Raw genomic sequence first — 19,214 nt, forward strand, 5'->3', positions numbered from 1 at the left:
GGCGGTCCGAGTGAAGCCAGCAACCCCAGGGTGCCGGCAGGGGTCAGAGCGCCCTTTGGGGCCTCCCACCGGCCCCCGCGGCCGCCCCTCACCTTGCACACGTTGTGCTGGCACACGGTTGTGATCGGGCGGAACACCAGCTCCTGGCAGCAAATGCACTGGAACGTCTCCTCCACTTTGCTCAGAAATTTCTGAAAGTGGGAGAGCAGGTGTGTGAGTCCGGCAAAGGCTCGGTTCCCCAGAATGAAGGAGCACGACAGGTCTCCAGATGCCCTGCTCAGCCCTCGCCCTGGGGTCCTGAATCTCATCTTCCTGCCCCTGCCCTAGGAGGACAGGAGTCGTTGTGACCCTGTCTGAGGACCAGAAGACGGGGGCCTGGAGCCGGGCAGAGCGCATGTAGGCTCAAGGCCAAGACCACACTCCGGCAGCGCCTGTCTCGGTGCAGAGCCCAGTCCTGCGACACACAGCGCCACCTGCCCGCCGCCCAGGCACCCAGGTCCAGCAGGGGCCAAAATGGAGAAACACCTGCTTTCTTGGAGCCTGGGGCCCAGCGGGGAAGGTGGTGAAGACAGAAACAGCAGGGAGCAAGGAGGGGCTGCCCCGGAAGGACAGAGCGGGGGCACCAAGAGCCCTCCACGGAGAAGCTGGCCTGCCAACACCTGAAGGGCTGAGCCTCAGGCCTCCTGAGACCTCACGTCTGAATCCTGGGACCTGAGGACCTGTCACCCACCACACACAGCAGAGGGGACTTGGCAAGAGGGATTAAGTTAAGGCCCCTGAGATGGGGATGACCCCGGATTCCCAGGAGGCCCAGTGTCATCACAGGGTCCTTATAAGAACAAAGGGGAGGGTCAGAGGCAGAGAGACAGGAGATGCTGAGCTGCTGGCTTGAGGATGGAGGGAGGGGCCGTGAACCAGGGATGCAGCGCCTCTAGAAGCTGGAAGAGTCAGGAGTCAAAACTCCCCAGGAGCCTCCAGAGGGACCAGACTTGCCCAGGCCTGGGTTTTACCCCTAAAGGTTCATTTGTTAGGGCAGCCACAGTGATTTCACACAGGAGAGAGGCTGAGCCAAGAAGGCTGTGGGGGAAGGTACTCTGGGCAGAGAAACCCATGAGAGAGAAGGCTGTGAGACAGGATGACAGGGAGGAAGAGACCAGAAGCAGAGGATGTCAGCAGTAACAGGCAGCTGGCCCAGGGCTCAGGAGGGTTTGGGTTTGATCCTGACCATGAGCCAAGGAGAAGTGGTCCCCACCAGGCAAGGACAGAGGACGCCGAGGCTAAGATACTTGCCTGCAGTGACCCATCAATGTCACTCTACCCACTAAGGCAGGAGGACCAAAAAAGAAAAAAATAGTCCTGGTTTGGCGGTTTCTGGGAAATTTGAAAACAGAACGACCCTAGGATCCAGCAATCCCACTTCTAGGTTTATACCCAACAGAGCTGAAGGCAGGGTCCAAGAGTCACCTGCCCACCCATGTTCACAGCAGCCAAAGCCGGAAGCACCCTAAGTGTCCAATGAGAGACAACGGGGAAGCAAATTCCATTCATGTGGTGGAATGTTACTCAGCCTTAGAAAGGAAGGAGGTTCCACATGGATGGACCTTGAGAACGTGATGCTCAGAGAGAGAAGCCAGACCCAGAAGGACACACATTGTCCGATCCCACTCACAGGAGGTCCCTGGAGGAGTCAGATGCACAGACAAGAAGTAGATGGTGGGGCCAGGGGCTGGGGGAGAGGATGGGGAGTCAGCGTTTCACAGGGACAGTTTCGCTTTAGGGAGATGAGAAAGTTCTGGAGATGATGGTGGCAACAGTTACACCCCAATGTGAATGTGCTCAATGCCACTGAGCTGCGCAGTTTCAAGAGTGAAGATGGCCAATTTCACGTCACCTCCATCTTATGACAGTGAAGAGGAGAGGCCCCGGCCAGGCGGGAGAGCTCACCGGCCCGTCCTTAAGCGACTTCAGGATCTCGGTCCACAGCTTCATGTTGCTCTTGTCCTCCTTGATAAGGCTGCTCTGCTGAGTGGTGAGGCTGTAGGGCTCCACCTTGGTCTTCTTGGGCGTCCCTCGCGAGGACCCATCACCTCCTGGAGCAGAGCGGGGGGCGGGTTGAGGATGGAGAGTGGAGGGGTGCCCCCGCCCCTGGGTGCGAGGGTGGCCGCAGAGACACCCACCGGCCGACTTGCTCTTCCGCTTGCCCTTCCTGGGGGATGTGAAGCCCTCCTCCCCGTCCTCCTCCTCCTTGTCCAGGGCTGCCTGCTTGCTGTTCTCCTTCTCCTTTCTGGCCAGGGCCTCCAGGTAGCCCTCGGGATACTGCAAGTGGGAGAAGACAGGCCGGTTACCCCTACCCGGTTCAGACCCAGAGACAGACTCCGTGCTCACTCAGCCTCAACCCAGAGGTTTCCATGACCCGACTCTGGAGCAGTGACTGAGCACAGAGACTCATGGCGGCAAACACACACACACACAGCCTGCGCCTCGGGGTGGGGGTGGCGGGGGAGGGGGCAGAGTGAGATCCCGCACACTGGAGGCAGCAAAAAAGACAGTCTTGTGTTGCTGCTGCTGTTGTTTAGGCTGTGATCCCACACAGCATGGGGGATCTTAAGTTTCCCAACCATGGACTGAACCCAAGGCCTCAGCAGCGAAAGCCCTGAGTCCTAACAACTGAATTGCTGGGGAATTCCCAAGATAGCCTTTATTAATTTATTTATTTTGCCACATACCCCGAGGCTTGTGGGATCTTAGTTCCCAGACCAGGGATTAAACTAGGGCCCTCGGCAGTGAGAGCTCGGAATGTTAACCACTGGACTGCCAGGGAACTCCCCGCAAGACGGTCTTAACAGTTTTCCATTTCTAACAGAAGCAGTAGGCAAACTTTTTCCAGCCAGGCAGTAAGAATTTCAGGCTCTATGCTGCCAAGAGCCAGCCCAACCCCCGTGGGGATGATGGGCATGGCTGTCCCCCAAGATGATCTCATTTACTAACCACCAGCCCCAGGCCTTAGCTCCAGGACCCTATTCTGATGGGTCTTGCGTTCCTCCAAGCCCCAGAAGGCTTTATTAGAACCCCACTTCTTTTTTGTTTCAGTTTGGCCTGAGAGGCATGTGGGATCTACATTCCCTGACCAAGGATTGAACCCACACCCCTTGCAGTGGAAGCTCAGAGTCATAACCTCTGGATCGCCAGGGAAGCCCCTAGAAACCCCATCTCTAAGACACCTATGGGAGAAGGCAATGGCACCCCACTCCAGTACTCTTGCCTGCAAAAATCCCATGGATGGAGGAGCCTGGTAGGCTGCAGTGCATGGGGTCGCTAGGAGTCGGACACGACTGAGCAACTTCACTTTCACTTTTCACTGTCATGCATTGGAGAAGGAAATGGCAACCCACTCCAGTGTTCTTGCCTGGAGAATCCCAGGGATGGGGGAGCCTGGTGGGCTGCCGTCTATGGGGTCGCACAGAGTCGGACACGACTGAAGCGACTTAGCAACAGCAAGGCACCTACAATCACGTCCAATTCTCCAATATTCCATCAACAAACCCTCAAGCTTTTCCAACAACGTGAATGTATAGTGAAGACTTAAGTCCTAAATAAAAATCTTCCTCCCACTAAACAGTTCCTGACCCTCGGCTGTCTGCCTCCTCAGTTTCTCAGCTTCTGAATTCCCTGTGGTATAAACACTGCTTCAAAAGACAACTCTCTGTGGCTCCCCCAGGGGGCAGGCGCTATCAGACTCTCAACAGCAATTAAGATTCCTGAAATAGCCCCACCACGACATATCAGCTGTAAAGCCGCTCACCGTGAGGAACAGAAAACACCGTAATTATAGTGCAAAAAGGCAGTGTTCCCCAGGCGCTGGGTAAACTCTTGGGAAAGGAAGATTCTGCAGCCATAGAGGTGAGCAATTGGTCCAGGGGAGCAATCCACCTTATCTTTACATTTAGACTTCTCTCCATCTATTAGGGCTTCCCAGGTGGTGCTGGTGGTTAAGAACCCGCATGCCAACACAGGAGACATAAGAGACCTGGGTTCGACTCTGGGTTGGAAGATCCCCTGGAGGAGGACATGGCAACGCACTCCAGTATTCTTGCCTGGAGAATCCCATGGACAGAGGAGCCTGGGGGGCCACAGTCCATGGGGTCGCAGAGTCGGGCACGACTACAGTGACTTGGCACACATGCACTCCCTATTAATATTAATATATTTAGACCAATTGTGTTGGTTTGTCAGCTTTGGGGTTAGGAAGGGGTGACAGACAGAGAGGAAGAAGAGAGATGGGGACTTCCCTGGCGGGCCGGTGGTTAGGACTCTGCTTCCACTGCAGGGTGATCCCACATGCCACGTGGTGCAGTCAAAAAAATAAACGGAGAGAGAGAGATGGAAGAGGAGAGGAGAAGAGAGGGGATAGGGGACTGGCCAAGGGAAGAGATCAGACTCCAGATTGATTTCGGATAAGCGCCTCTAACACAGCACCAATAAGGAAGCCCAGCTCTCAGTTCTAACCGCAAAAGCAAAGCCTTGGGGCTTCCCTGCTGGTCCAGTGGTTAAGGATCCAGGTGCCAGCACAGGGGACGCTAGTTTAATCCCTGGTCCAGGAAGATCCCATGTGCTGCAGAGCAATAGTCCATGCACGACAGCTATTGAGCCTGTGCTCTAGACTCTGGGAGCAGCAACTACTGAAGTCCGCACGCCCTAAAGCCCATGCTCCGCAACAAGAGAAGCCACTGCAGTGAGAAGCCCAGGCATCAGAGAGAAGAGTAGCCCCCACTTGCTGCAACTAGAGAAAGCCTGAGTGCAGCAACGAAGACCCAGCACAGGCAAAAGATAACAAATAAATAAATCTTTAAAAACATTATTAAAAAAAAAGGCAAAACCGCATGCACACCTGAGCCACCACCCCCTCAACATCCTCTGGTTGAAGGACAAGGAGGGGAAAGCCAGGGAGATAGCACCTGTTCACAACATGGAAATCATTCAGGATGAGAGAAACCCTGGAGAGCGTGGCCCTGCTGGCCAGATGCTCCCTGCCCAGGCCCCCGGCTGGCTCTGGTCTGGCCGCGAGTGCTGGCCTGGACGCACCTGCATGGTCAGCCCCAGCTTCTTGATCCGGTCCTTGCCCTCCTTGGTCCAGGGTCCCGGCTCCACGTCATCTCGACGTAGGAGGAAGCGCCACACCAGGAAGCCGGACTTGCCCTTCTCGGGCCAGTACCTGACAACCTATGGAGGGAGTGGAGCGGGGGTCAGAGGAGATCATGCTAGCATGGGAGGGGGGGACAGGCAGGTGCAGCCACAGGGGCCCCGCTCACCTTATAGATGCCGTCGTACCGGTTGCCCTCGATGGGCGCATACTTGCTGTGCTTGCGGCCCTTGACGTTCCGCACCACGCGGACTGGCTTCCCCGACCGCCAGTCCTTGGCCTCGGCCCCTTTGAGGTCGTTGATGGGGGCAAAGCAGTTGAGAGCCAGAGCCCTGCGGAGCAAGGCGGGCCCGTGCTCTGGACAGTGTCCCCCTGAGAGAGGGGGCTGATCACGTCCCAAGCCCCCAGTCACATGAATGCGTAATCTTCTTTTGAAAGAGGGTGCTTGTGGATGGAGTCAAGTTTGGCAGTGGTCAGAAAGGACTAGGGTAGGCCCTGAATCCAATGACCTTGTAAGGAAAGGGAAACTGAGGGACTTCCTTGGTGGTCCAGTGGTTAGGACTCCGAACTCTCACTGAACTATTCAGGGAACTAGATCCCACATGCCGTAACTAACAGTTCACATGCCTCAAATTAAAAACAGACAGACAATAAAACACACATTTCCCATGCCACAACTAAAGACCCAGCACAGCCAAACTGGAAAAAAAAAAAAAACCACAAATGTGGGCCAGGCCAACAGGCATGTCCCAATGGAGGGCACAGAGGCCTGGGAGCAGGGGGGTGAGAGGTCAGCTCAGCTGCCCTCCTTTCTTAAAAAAAGATATTTAGGCAAAGAGTTTTCTGGAAAGCAAGAAATATCAACTTAGATTTCTACTAACAAATTTCTACTAACATTTCTACTAACAAATTTCTACTAACATTTGCATTGCTAGCCTATGCGTTGGCCTTTCTCAACACTGGAGAATCTGGGCAGCTTTACAGGATAAATAAATAGGAACTCATCATTGCTTCAATGTGTATTTCTTTGCTCACTAAAGATGAATGAATTTTCATGGTCACTGGGGATCTCATTACATTGTGGAATGATTTGCATATCCTTTGCTTTATTCTGCTAGTTTTTCTTATTGATTTGCAACAGCTCTTTATATAGAAATGCATAACCATCAGGCATCCTATTTATGGCAGACTTTTCCCCTTTTGATGGGTTTACTCTTACCCAATTGTCTGAGGATGTGGATACCTCCTGAGTCTTCTAGGCTCAATCCCACAACCCTCACCTGCCTTTTCTGCACACTTATGGCTTTTGTGTGTTTATAATATTTAAAGGTCATCAGATCTCTATCTTTTCCTTTGTGCTCTATGTTTATGCTTTATCCCATCCTGTAATCGGGGCTCAGGAAACTCCTGCCCACCTATTGGTGTTGCAAATAAACTTTTATTGGAACAGAGCCATGCATACCCTCTTCCGTGGGCTCTGTGGCTGCTTATGTGCTATAAGAGCAGAGTTAAGTGGCTGCCACAGAGACTGTGCAGCATGCAGAGCCAAATATGTCTATTATCTGGCCTTCTGTGGCAAAGTTTGCTTCACTGTGACTGACTGACTGACAAGTGGACAGAGCAGGGAAGAGATGGACCCTATGTACCACCACATTGGTTTCTGGCCATGATATGTGGCATGTGGGATCTTAGTTCCCCGACCAGGGATGAAACTCGAGTGCACTGCAGTGGGAGGGCAGTGTCTTAACACCAGACTGATAGGAAGATCCCACCACCACACTCTTAATGGGGATCTAACTTCCTGCATGAATGCCTCCAAAACAGAACACAGCCCCTCCCCTGTATAGCCAGCCGAGGACAAGGCAGACATGCGCTTGAGAAACAGTAACACTCTGCTCCACAAACCTGTTGGTGTTGGTGAGTTTCTGATCACAAGACTGTTCCGCAGTCCGCTTGTTTCCGGAAAGGTCTCGTCCGCCACTACCTGTGTACGTGAACGAGTTCCCATGGTCCTGAAAACAACACAGAGGGCAGGCTAAATCCTGCATGCATGGGAAAGGAGAGACACCCTCAAAACGAAGCCAGGCATCCTCATGACGTCAGAACCAGCGACCAAAGAAACAGATAACACCAAGAGCTGGTGAGGATGTGGAGAGACTGAAACCCTGTGTGTGGCTGGTAAGGATGGAAACTGGCATGGCCGCTATGGAAAACGGTATGGACGTTCCTCACAAATTAAAAACAGAATCACCAAAGGCTAGCAATCCCATTTCTGAGTTTATACCCAAAAGAACTGAAAACAGGGACATGAAGAGATCTGTGCAGACCCAGGTTCATAGCAGCATTATTCACAGTGGCTAGAATGTGGAGACATCCCAGGCATCCACGGATGAGCGACTGGATAAACAAAACGTGGTCCAGCCACACATCAGAATATTACCCAGTCTTAAAAAAAGGAAGGAAATACTGATACCTGTTACAGTGCGGATGAACTCGTAAGGACAAGATGCTCAGGGAGATAAGCCAGACACAGAAAGATAAATATATGATTCTACTTACATGGCAGATCCACAGACAAAGAAAGCAGATGGTAGAGGTCTGAAGCTAGGGGAGGGGATGGGGACTCGAGTGTTTAGTGGAGACAGAGTCTTAGTTTCAAAAGATGGAAAGTGTCTGTGGATGGATGGTAGTGATAGTCGCATGACAGCGTCATTATGCTTAATGCCACTGAGTGGTGCACTTAAAAACAGTTACGATGGTTAAGTTTTCTGTTAACGTGTATTTGCCATAGTTACACACAAATGAAACCAGCTCCCCACACTCACCACATCGTCCTCATACCCTCCAGCCAGGACCAAGGAGTAGGCCCCGTGATTGCTCCGGCCGTGGATACCCGCCACGTGAGGTCGATGGACCCCCGACTCGCTGACCTGTGAACCCACCGAGAGGTAAGTGGCACCCCGTGGACCAGACACTACAGATAAGCTCAAATGCCCTCACTCCCGCCTTCAGAGCCACAGTCTGACCCTTCTATCCAAACGCATCAGTCCTGTTAAAAGAACCCTCAGCCCCTGAAGGCCAGAGTCCAAGCCACACCAGGGAAGGACCTGGTGTGAATCCCAGCCTAGCCTCCCTGGCAGAGGGGCTGCTGGAAGGCCAGCGCCCACTGGCTGAGCCGCAGACCCTGACATCCGCACATACCTGGACTCGGAACCTCCACATGGTGCCCACAGGAATGCCCGGGATGGGGCCAAAGTGATTGGACGGCACAATGGTGCACTCCTTGGTGCGGCCCACGCACGCCATGCCCTGTCCATTGCGAAACAGAGGGGAGAGCAGCGTGAGTGGCCACAGGAGGGCGGAGGGCAGCAGGGCCCTCCAGGAGCCCAGGGCCCCCTTACCTTGCCCCAGTCCCGCTGCGAGGACGATGTGGCCGACGCCATCTTCGCCTTCTTCTTACTCTCCTTCAGCTTCTCACCCGCCTGCACCACCTCACTGGAGTCGATCCGGCAGTCAGGGCAGTACCTGTGACCATAGGGATGTCACCCCCTGCCCAAGGCCGCATGCCCAGCCCCCTACCTTCCTGCATAGCCAAGACTGCACAGAAGTGGGGAGGCGGGGAACGGCTTCAACTTAAATTCACGAACTCAACATAAGAAATCCATTCCCTTGGTCCCATGGGCCACATGGGAAGAGCTCAGTGGCCACATGGGAAGAGCTTGGTGGCCATATGGGGCGAGTGGCCCCCTTGGTGGGCAGCAGACACTGACCCCTCCCCCACTGGGAACAGCAGTGCCCCCCACGGTGAAGCCAAGACCAGCCCCCATGTAGCCAACATGAAGGGCGGTTCAACGGCACCTACTCACTGCCAAGGACTCAGTTCCCTGTCTCCACCAGGAGGGCAGGGGCGGGGCAAACAACAGCCATCTCTGTTAGCACTCCCAGGCTCTCACACCAGAGCTGCGCATCACAACTCTCCCACTCCAGGCCTCAGACGCCCGCTCCCGCCTCTGGCCCACAGCGCCTCCCTCCCCACAGTGAGCCAGGGCCGGGCCACATGGGAAGGACCCCACGTCTCCATCGCCTCGGCCACCCGGGGGCACTCACCACTCCTCCTCAGGGGGCACGCTGCTGAGAGGTGGGCGCAGGCAGTAGATGTGGAAGGCCATGTCACACTCGTCGCACATCAGCTGCTTGTCAGGGTCCTGCTTGCCCCCGCACACGTGGCAGGCGCACATGCGGCACAGCTTCCGCTCATCGTCCTTACAGTGCTTGCAGGAGGGCCCGCTCTTCCCTGCACCCCGGGAAGCGGGGGATGGGATCAGCTCTGGCAGCGCCCCACCCTCCCACCCTACACCCCACCACACACACAGCACGGAGGGGCTTTACAGTGTTTGCAGGAGGGCCTGCTCTTCCCTGGAGGTGGGATGGGGTGGGGTGTCAGCTCAGGCATGACCCCCACCCCTGCACCAACCCTCAACCCAGCACAGAGGGGCTGGATCAGAACTCACTTCTCATCGGGTTTTCCACCATGGGGTTCCCCTCGCCCGGACGCTCGATCTTGAAAACTTCATCCACGAAGACAATCCGACAGTCATTGAGAGAATCACCCCTACAAGAGAACAGGCCTGTTAGGATGACCAGCGGGCCAGTCTCACCGATGACCCCAAAAGACCCGGCCACTTGGACACGTTCTCAGAGCCCACGAACAGCTCTGATTCTAACTATATCGTAGAAGAGGTTTTCGCGGGGCCCTATGAACTCGCCTAGCTACTACCCTCACAAATTCAAGTCCTACCACATCAGGAACGAGGTGAAAACAAATAAGCCAGAGTTTCAGTATGTGATGCATTTGCGAGAATAATTTTTAACCTTTGGCAGGTGAGGCCCACTAAGAGGCAAGGCCCACTAAACAAGGCTCAATAGGCAAAAACTATAAAGCAAGTTCTGATCAAAATATGAAAATTTTTAAAAAATTACAAAAACTCCTCTAGGTTAAAACAACCCCAGGGATCATCTCACTGCTTCCATCAGACCATCTGACTGCTTCCATCAGATCACCCCACCACTACGTCGACAACCTTCCAGGGAAAGCAAACGTGAGTTGCGTATAATTTCACACTTTCCGAGAACCACATTTAAATAGTAAAAAGTAGATGGCATCAGTTTGAATGTGCTCCTTGGAAGGAAAGCTATGACAAAGCAAGACATTGTATTTAAAAGCAGAGACATCACTTTGCCGACAGAGGTCCATCTAGTCAAAGCGATGGTTTTTCCAGTAGTCATGTACAAATGTGAGAGATGGACCACAAAGAAGGCTGAGCACTGAAGAACTGATGCTTTTGAACTGTGCTGGAGAAGACTCTTGAGAGTCCCTTGAACTGCAAGGAGATCAAACCAATCAATCCTAAAGGAAATCAACCCTGAATATTCATTGGAAGGACTGATGCTGAAGCTGAAGCGCCAATACTTTGAACACCTGATGCAAAGACCCTACTCAATGGGAAAGACTCTGACGCTGTGAAAGACTAAAGGCAAAAGGAGAAGAGGGCAGAAGATGAGATGGTTAGATAGCATCACTGACTCAATGGACATGAGTTTGAGCAAACGCCAGGAGATAGCGAAGGACAGAGGAGCCTGGTATGCTGCAGTGGCAGACATGACTTAGCAACTGAACAACAAATGTAACCCCATGTATACAAAATACCATTTCAACGTGCAATGAATGTTAAGGAATGATTAACAATCGGTAGTTTACACTCTTTTTCAGCACTAAGTTTTTGAAATCCAGGGTATATTTTATACTCACAGCATATCTCAGTGTGTCCTGGGCACATTCCAAGCGCTTGGCAGCATGTGACTCATGACTGCAAGACTAGATGGCACATGTCCAGATCTACCCACCAGTTCACGGGGAACGCAGGGACAGAGGAACGGAGGAAATGACACCAGGAGGATGCTGGTGGGGAATCCAGACTGTGCAGATTTTATGTGACAAACAACCCAGCCTCCCCAACAAACAAGGAAAAGGAGGGGAAAAACAAAAGAACAGGAACCCTAAGATAACAGACTGAAAGATCTACTGCGGATTTCCCTGGTGGTCCAGTGGCTAAGACTCCATCCCCGGGTAGGGAACTAGATTCCACACGCCACAACTAAAGGTCCCGTGTGCTGCAACTAAGAGCTCACGTGCCACAGCTGTGGCCTGGCACAGCCAACGAAATAAGTAAATACAAATATTTTTAAAAGAAACAGATCTACCAACTTAACTGAAATCTGTGGGCATTACTTAGAGCTTAAACAGACAAACTATTTTTTTCTACATGTGAGCCAACTGGCAAACAGAACAATGACTGGAGAGATGTTAAGAAATTAAGTTTTCTGTTGTAATAATAGCATTAAAACTGTTTCTGTAAAAGAGTCATTTTAAAGAAATATACTCAAAAGAATAATATTAACAGACACAATGATTCAATGCTTGGGAATTACTTCAATCTAACCGGGTGGGGACATTCTCAGATGAAGGAAAATTAAAAGAATGTTGCTCCTTTATAGAATAATGGAGGAAAGTTCAAGTAGATAGAAAATTACAATGGAAGGCATCTGGGAGGAAAAAGGAAGACAGACAACAGAAAGGGCAGAAACATGGGTATGTACAGTAGATTATGTTCCTTATGCATTGTCCAAGTCATACATGATGACAGAAACCAAGACACCGTCTGACACTCAAGACAGCGAGTGTAAAGGAATGTAAATGCACGAAAGATCGCCACACTTCCCTCAAAGTGGTACAAGAGATACTGGTATGTCACAGGCGTATATAACAGAACCCAGAGAAACCACTAAGAAAACTATGCAAAGCAATACATTCCAAAAGACCTTCAATAAATCAAGACAGAATCCTAAAAGATGCTTATATAACCCATAGGAAGGACAGAATAAGAGACACAGGAAAAAGAAAACGGGGAAACAAACAGAAAACAAGTAACAAAATGGCAGGCTCAAGCCCCGATGACTCAGTGGTAAAGAATCCGCCTGCAGTGCAGGACACACTGAGATCCCTGGGTGGGGAAGATGCCCTGGAGAAAGAAATGGCAACCCACTGCAGTGTTCTTGCCTAGGAAAGCCCATGGACAGAGGAGCCTGGGGGACTACAGTCCACGGAGTCGGACACAAGGGAGCGGCACACAAGCCCTAACACACCAATCATCACCTTAAATGTGCAATGGGCAAGACACTGCTGATCCTTGGCCAACATGAATTTGAACTTCATGAATCCGGTTATTGGTGGATTTTTTCCAATAGTAAATGCAACAGTACCATACAATCCCCAGCTGGTTGACTCCTCAGATGAGGAACCACAAATACGATGGAACCACAGAAATGGGAGGATGGACTGTAAGTTATGCTTGGATTCTCAAATGCACAGAGGTTGGTGCCTCTAACCCCCTAGTTGTTCAAGGTTCAATAATGTATGCCAAGTGGTGGACTTTCCTGGGGGTGCAGTGGTTATGAGTCCAGACTTCCACTCCAGGGGGCATGAGTTCAGTCCCTAGTTGGGGAACTAAGATCCCACATGCTGTGTGTTGCAGACAAAAAAATATTTAAATAATGGCCAGAAAACATAACACATGCCAAGGAAAATGCAGCCTTGATGAAGTAGCTTTAAAAAAAAAAAAATGACCCAACTATATACTGTTTATGAGAAACTCCAAATTCAACCATAGTGGTAGAGATACACCACGCATATTCATTCATTCACTTATGGCCATTCTGTGTGGTTTGTAGGATCTTGGTTCCCTAACCAGGGATCAAACCCAGGCCCCCTGCAGTAGAAACAAGAGTCTTAACCACTGGACCCCCAGGGAACTCATTTACTTTTTTTTTTTAAAGTGTGTCAATTCACATACATATATCTCAGATAAAGCAGACTTCAGAGCAAAGGAAATTACTGGAGACAAAGAGAGACATTACATAAGGAACAGAAAGACGTAACACATATGAGTATGTCCACATCAAACACCAGATCCTCATGATTCTGAAGCTGACAGGAGAAACAGACAAATCCAGTTACAGGTGAACACCGGGACAGCGCCCTCAGCACGTGACAGACGTACTAGACTGAACATCAGCAGGAATCAGAAGATGTGAGCAACACAATCAGCCGACACAGTCTAACCGACAGAAACAGAACATCTGCCCCAACAACAGAGTATACTTTTTTTTTTTAAATAACTGTGCAATATTCACCAAGACAGACCCGACTCTGAACCATAAAACAAACCTTGACAAGGACTAGAATCATACAGTGTATGTTCCTTGACCATAACAAAGTCAAACTGGAAATCAACAAGAGAAAGACAATGCAAAAAAGTCTCTAAACACTTGAGAGTTAAACTCCATATTTCTCAATAAGCCAGGAGCCAAAGAGGAAGTGTCAAAGGAAATTGTAAAAACAGAGGTAACTGAATAAAAAGAAAAACAACATAGCAAAATATGTGGAAAGCAGGCAAGGCAGCACTGAGAGGGAAATTCGCAGCACTAAAATGCTTACACTAGACTTACAATAATCTAAGTGGCTACCTCAAAAAGACTGGAAAAAGAAGAGCAAAATCAACTCAGAAAAAGGAGAAAATGATAAAGATGACAAAGGGAATTCCCTGGGAGGGGTTGAGACTTCAGGCTCCCACTGCAGGGGGCAGAGGTTCAGTCCCTGGTCAGGGAACTAATATGTCACCTATCTCAGCCACAACTAACTACATACTTTTTTTTTTAGATGAGAGCAGAAGTCAAAGAAACAGAAAACAAGAAAACAACATTCTAAGCAAGGAAACAAAAAGCAGGTTATTTTTTTTTTTTTAACAATCACATCAGTGCGCCAGGGCTGGTCCTGGACCTTGCCCCCAGCAGCCTCCTCCCTGGTCTCCCTGCCGCCACGCTGCCCCCTGCAGTCAATTCCCAGCTCGGCTGCCTGAGCGATGATTCTATTACAGGTGGCATCTACGCTCTTCTGTAGTGGCTCAAATAGTAAAGAGTTCGCCTGCAACGAAGGAGACCTGGGTTCGATTGCTGGGTTGGAAAGATCCCCTGGACAAGGGAATGGCAAGCCACTCCACTATTTCTGCCTGCAGAATTTCATGGACAGAAGAGCCTGGCGGCTTATGGTCCATGGGGTCGCAGAGTTGGACACAACTGAACGACTGACACTTAACACTTACTCCATGCTCTCAGGCTCCAGGAGCTGCCAGCAACACAGAATACACAGCAGCTCTGCACCCCTCCCAGCCATATCCTGAACGATTCCTCCTCCCTCTCTCCCCTCTAGCCCACTGGCCTCCTCAAGGGGCCAGAAAGACACCAAGAATGGTCCTGCCCCAGGGCCTCTGCACTCACTGTGCCTGTGCTCAAGACACTTGCCCAGATACTCATGTCTTGTATACAACATATACAGTGGAGTATTATTCAGCCACCAAAAAAGGTTCATCATGCAACATGTATGGACCTTGCGAAAAAAGCCAGACACAGAAAGACACATAGTGTATGATTCCACTTACGCGAGGTCCCTAGGAGTCAGATTCACAGATACTGAAAGTAGGTGGTGGGGGCCAGTGGTAGGGGAGGGGCTGGGGAGTTCAGTGTTTCAAGGAGATAGGGTTTCAGTTTGGGAAGATGAGAAAGTTCTGGAGATGGATGTTGGTGGGGGTGGGGATGGTTGTTCCAACAATATGAATATGCTTAATGCCACTGAGCTGTGCACTTTTAAATGGTTAAGGTGCTAAGTACTTCCCTGGTGGTCCAGTGGTTAAGAATCCACCTGTCAATGTAGGGGATGTGGGTTTGATCCCTGGTCGGGACAGATCCCACATGCTACGGGACAGCTAAGTCTGTGCGCCACAACTCCTGGGAGCGCGCACACTCTAGAGCCTGTGCTCCGCAGCAAGAGAGGCCACTGCAACGAGAAGCCCACGCAACACCACGCCCCCCCCCCACCACTCGCCGCAACCAGAGAAGGCCCACACGCAGCAACAGAGACCCAGTGAGGCCAAATAAGTCAACATATTTTTTTTAAAAAAAGAAAGACATATTAAAATGGTAAAGATGTTAAGCTTTCTACACACACACAGAAAAGCCTGGTAGACAGGGTTCAGCAAATATGTTCTGTAAAGGGCCTGGCAGTAAATATTTTCAGCTTTGTGGGCAGCCACCCAGCTCTCTTCTGGGCGCCCTCCTAACATAGAGCAGCCACAGTGAAGCAGTGAACAGATGGGCGTGGCTCGGTGCCAATAAAACTTTATTTGCTTGTCATAGCTGGGGGCCAGCTCTGGCCTGTGGCCAACAGCCTGTTGACCCCTGATGTGAAGAGTACCCCGTATAGGAGTGTGTGGTTCTGGCTATGTTCTTGCCTGTCTGTGCACACACACGTGGCCCCAGAAGGTGCTGGGACCAGCCATGTCTCCAGACAGGAGAACCGGGTAACCAGGGAACAGGAGAAAGGAGAATATTAAGTGTGGCCTTCAGTACTTTCCGGACTTGGCCACGTTTTTTCACCTGTTTGCCAAATTCAAAACAACAAGCACATGAGAACAAGGAAGCTTGAAATCTCTGCCAGGGCCCCAGAAACAGTTCCGCAGGTGGGGCGTAGAGGGCCCGGGGAGAAGGCGGAGGCCGGGCAGACTCACCCGATCCTGACGTTGGCATGCAGCTCCCGCGCTGTCCTGGTCTCTCGTTTCCGCAGGATCTCGGCGTCGTACCAGAAGCCGCGGTCCTTGGGGAGGTCTGGGTTGTAGTTGACCATGACCACCTGGCCCACCTGCAGGTCCTCCCACTTGATGGTGTGTCGGGCTCGAGCCCGGACGTTCTGTGAGGTCATCTGGACCACTCCGTTCTCTGGGTAGCTGGAGGGGAGAGCCCTGCGCTCAGACCTCAGGCGCCAGCAGGCCTCACTCCATCAGGAGAGAGGAGCCAGGCGGAGAGGGCCACCTGGTGTGCGGGTTTGAGTTACGCTCGTCACAGCAGTCCAGAAAGGCCCCTCCCCAAGAGCTCATCTGTTGGTGTTAGTAACACCCAGGCACAGTGACACGTCCCAGTGTGTCACAGCGGCCCCCAGCCTTTGCAGCACCAGGGACTGGTTTCCTGGAAGACAGTTTTTTCACGGACCGGGAAGGCACGGATGGTTTGAGGATAATTCGAGTGCGTTACATTTACTGTGCACTTTATTTCTCCTCTTATTAAAGCAGCTCCACCTCAGCTCACCAGGCATTAGAGCCAGGGGGTTGAGGACCCTGGCTCTAAAAAAGCTACGTTGGGATCCTAACACCTGGCACCCTGACAAGCGGTGCTTATTGGCACCTAATCTGGAAATAGGGGCTTCCAAGGTGGTGACACTAGCAGTAAAGACCCCCGCCTGCCAAAGCAGGAGACGTAAGAGATGAGGGTTCAGTCCCTGGGTCAGGAAGATCCCCTGGAGAAGGAACTGGCAACCCACTCCAGTATTCTTGCCTGGAGAATCCCATGGACAGAGGAGCCTGGTGGGCTGCAGTCCATAGGGTCGTAGAGAGTCGGACATGATTGAAGTGGCTTAGCATGCCACGCACCCTGCTCATTTAGGGACACTGCTCAATCTGGAAATAGGATTGCTGCAGACAGGAGAAGTTAAGATCAGGTCCTGATAGAGAAGAATGGTCTTAAACCTAGTGACTGATGAAGAGGCAGACAGAGGAGAGCAAGGCAGGAAGAGGAGGCAGAGGCAGGAGCGGGGACGCAGCCGTGAGCCAGACAGCCAGTCCCGCTGGAAGAGGCACAAAGGATTCTCCCCTCCAGGTTCCAGGAGGGTCTCAGCCTTGTCAACATCTTGGTTTGGACTTATGGCCTCCAGGACCATAAGAGGATAGACTATTCCAGCAACAGCACCAATACTTTGTAGAGCAGCCATAGGAAACTAAGACAGAAAGAAATGAGTTGGGGGGGAACTTTTTTCCATACATGTGTGTTGATGGTGACTTTTGTAAAGGGATAGACACTATATTAAAAAAAGACAGGAAGTCATTATTCTGGATATACAGGAATTCCAAGTGACCTCAAAAAAGGCCTAAGACAATTGGCTAAAGGTAGCATATTCTAAGTAATACAACATTGTAAAGCAACCAAACATCAATAAAAATTAACAAAAGATACACAAGTAAAAAATTTTTTGAAAACCTAACATTGTAAAGCAACTCTACTCTAGTAAAAGCTATTTTAAAATAAATTAAATTAAAAAAAAAAAAAGCATATCCTATTAGTAACAAAGTTTAGCCTCAGCCTAGAGTGGGGACAATCCCAACTCTACTGTGATGAGGTGGTTAGCCTGGTGTTCATTATTTTTGCTAATAAAGCACCAAGAACAAGGGTTGTCCAAGTGGTGCTAGTGGTAAGGAACCTGCCTGCCAATGCAAGAGACATGGGTTTGACCCCTGGGCGGAGAAAATCCCCTGGAGAAGGAAATGGCAACCCACTCTAGTACTTTTGTCTGGGGAAATCCCATGGACAGAGGAGCCTGGAGAGCTGAAGTCCATAGGGTTGCAAAGGGCTGGACATGACTGAAGCAACTTAGCACGCACAGCAAGGGTTGCCAAAGACCAGATAGTCAATACTTACAGCTTTGTGAGCTGCAAGGTGTCTGCTGTGAACACTCAACTCAGCTATTATCGCAAGAGCAGTCACAGATAAGATGTAAACAATGGGTACTGGTGTGTTTCAATAAAGCTTTATCGTCAAAAACAGGATGTGGGCCAGGTCTGGCCTGAGGGTAGAAGCTTGTGAACCCTGACCAAGAGGATGGGAATCTGGCACCTACTGCCTTTCGCTCCTCCCATTACTCCAGTAATTTTTAGAGCTAAGCTTAGAGTGTGCCAGAAACTGGTGTGGGCAGTAAGAGACTCTGCAGGGAAACAGATGAAGCCCTAGCGCCCTCATAGAACATGAGCTCCCTATAGGCAGGGAGGCTTGCCCTGTTATGAACTGCATCCCCCACATACACATTCTGAAGCCCTAATATCCACTGTGACTGTATCTGCAGACAGGGCCCTTAGAGGTTGTTATTGTTTAGTCACTAAGTTGTGTCCAATTCTTTGTGACCCCCATGGACTGTAGCCCGCCAGGCTCCTCTGTCCACAGGATTCTCCAGGCAAGAATACCAGAGTGGGTTGCCATTCCCTTCTCCAGGGGATCTTCCCAACCCAGGGATCAAAACCAGGTCTCTGCATTGCAGGCAGATTCTTTACCATCTGAGCCACCAGGGAAGCCCAGGCTGTAATCAGAGTTAAATGAGCTCATAAGGACAGGGCTCTAATCTAATAGGACTGGTGTCCTTATTAGAAAAGACACCAGAGCTCGCTCTCTCCCCCCAGACTCAAAGGAAAGACCACGTGAGGATGCAGGAGAAGATGGCTGTGTCTAAGCCAGGAGAGCCCTCACCAGGAGCTGACCCTGCCAGCACACTGAGCTCGGACTTCCAGCCTCCAGGACCGTGAGAAGATACATGCCTAATGCTGAAGTCGCCCAGCCTGCAGCATGTGGTTATGGCCGCCAAGCCAACTCAGAGCCCCTCTGTGTTCACAGACGGGAACTCCCCGGGCCCATCACAGGGCTTGCCACAGGCTAAGTGCTCCATAAACACTCTGAATTCCTACAACGGAGGGAGGGGACATCACCACCCAAGCAAGTCCAAACACCAGGTCCTCGGAGCTGCTGCTGTCCTGGGCCCACCCCGAGAACACTCACTCATCGTATGTCACGTGATAGATGATGTCGTCCTCTGGCTTTGAGCTGGAGCTGCTGGGCTGGTCATGAGCCGGAGCCTTCCTTGTCACCCTGATGACCTTGGCCTCGAACCACGCGCCCATATTCGTGTCCCTCGCGTCCACGTACTCGCCAACCTGCCGGGGAAGGAAGCTCTCATTCGGCCCCGGGGAAATCTGAGAAGGGTCATGGTCTTAAGGGGAGGGGGGCAGCAGATCAGAACTTAAGACGGCCCCTGCGAGGACCACAGGGAAGACACCAGCAGGTCCAGTTACAGGGTTCTGCTTTAGGGGCG

At 51.2% G+C, this 19,214-nt stretch overlaps 1 protein-coding gene across 2 annotated transcripts in view; it reads right to left on the reverse strand.

Annotated features, from left to right (window-relative positions):
- Positions 1-19,214, reverse strand: part of UHRF1 (ubiquitin like with PHD and ring finger domains 1) — a 34,063-nt gene that overhangs the window by 3,970 nt on the left and 10,879 nt on the right. For both annotated transcript variants that reach the window (XM_070373877.1, XM_070373878.1), the window contains exons 4-16: positions 18,902-19,056; positions 15,820-16,035; positions 9,652-9,752; positions 9,248-9,434; positions 8,542-8,665; positions 8,342-8,449; positions 7,966-8,070; positions 7,046-7,152; positions 5,310-5,472; positions 5,083-5,220; positions 2,178-2,316; positions 1,945-2,090; positions 93-191 (exon numbers count right to left, since the gene is read on the reverse strand). In XM_070373877.1, coding sequence (XP_070229978.1) covers positions 93-191; positions 1,945-2,090; positions 2,178-2,316; positions 5,083-5,220; positions 5,310-5,472; positions 7,046-7,152; positions 7,966-8,070; positions 8,342-8,449; positions 8,542-8,665; positions 9,248-9,434; positions 9,652-9,752; positions 15,820-16,035; positions 18,902-19,056 — 1,788 coding nt within the window. The remainder of the gene's footprint in view (positions 1-92; positions 192-1,944; positions 2,091-2,177; positions 2,317-5,082; positions 5,221-5,309; positions 5,473-7,045; positions 7,153-7,965; positions 8,071-8,341; positions 8,450-8,541; positions 8,666-9,247; positions 9,435-9,651; positions 9,753-15,819; positions 16,036-18,901; positions 19,057-19,214) is intronic.

Source organism: Bos mutus, chromosome 7 (genome assembly GCF_027580195.1).
Source record: "Bos mutus isolate GX-2022 chromosome 7, NWIPB_WYAK_1.1, whole genome shotgun sequence".
Taxonomy (NCBI): Eukaryota; Metazoa; Chordata; class Mammalia; order Artiodactyla; family Bovidae; genus Bos; species Bos mutus.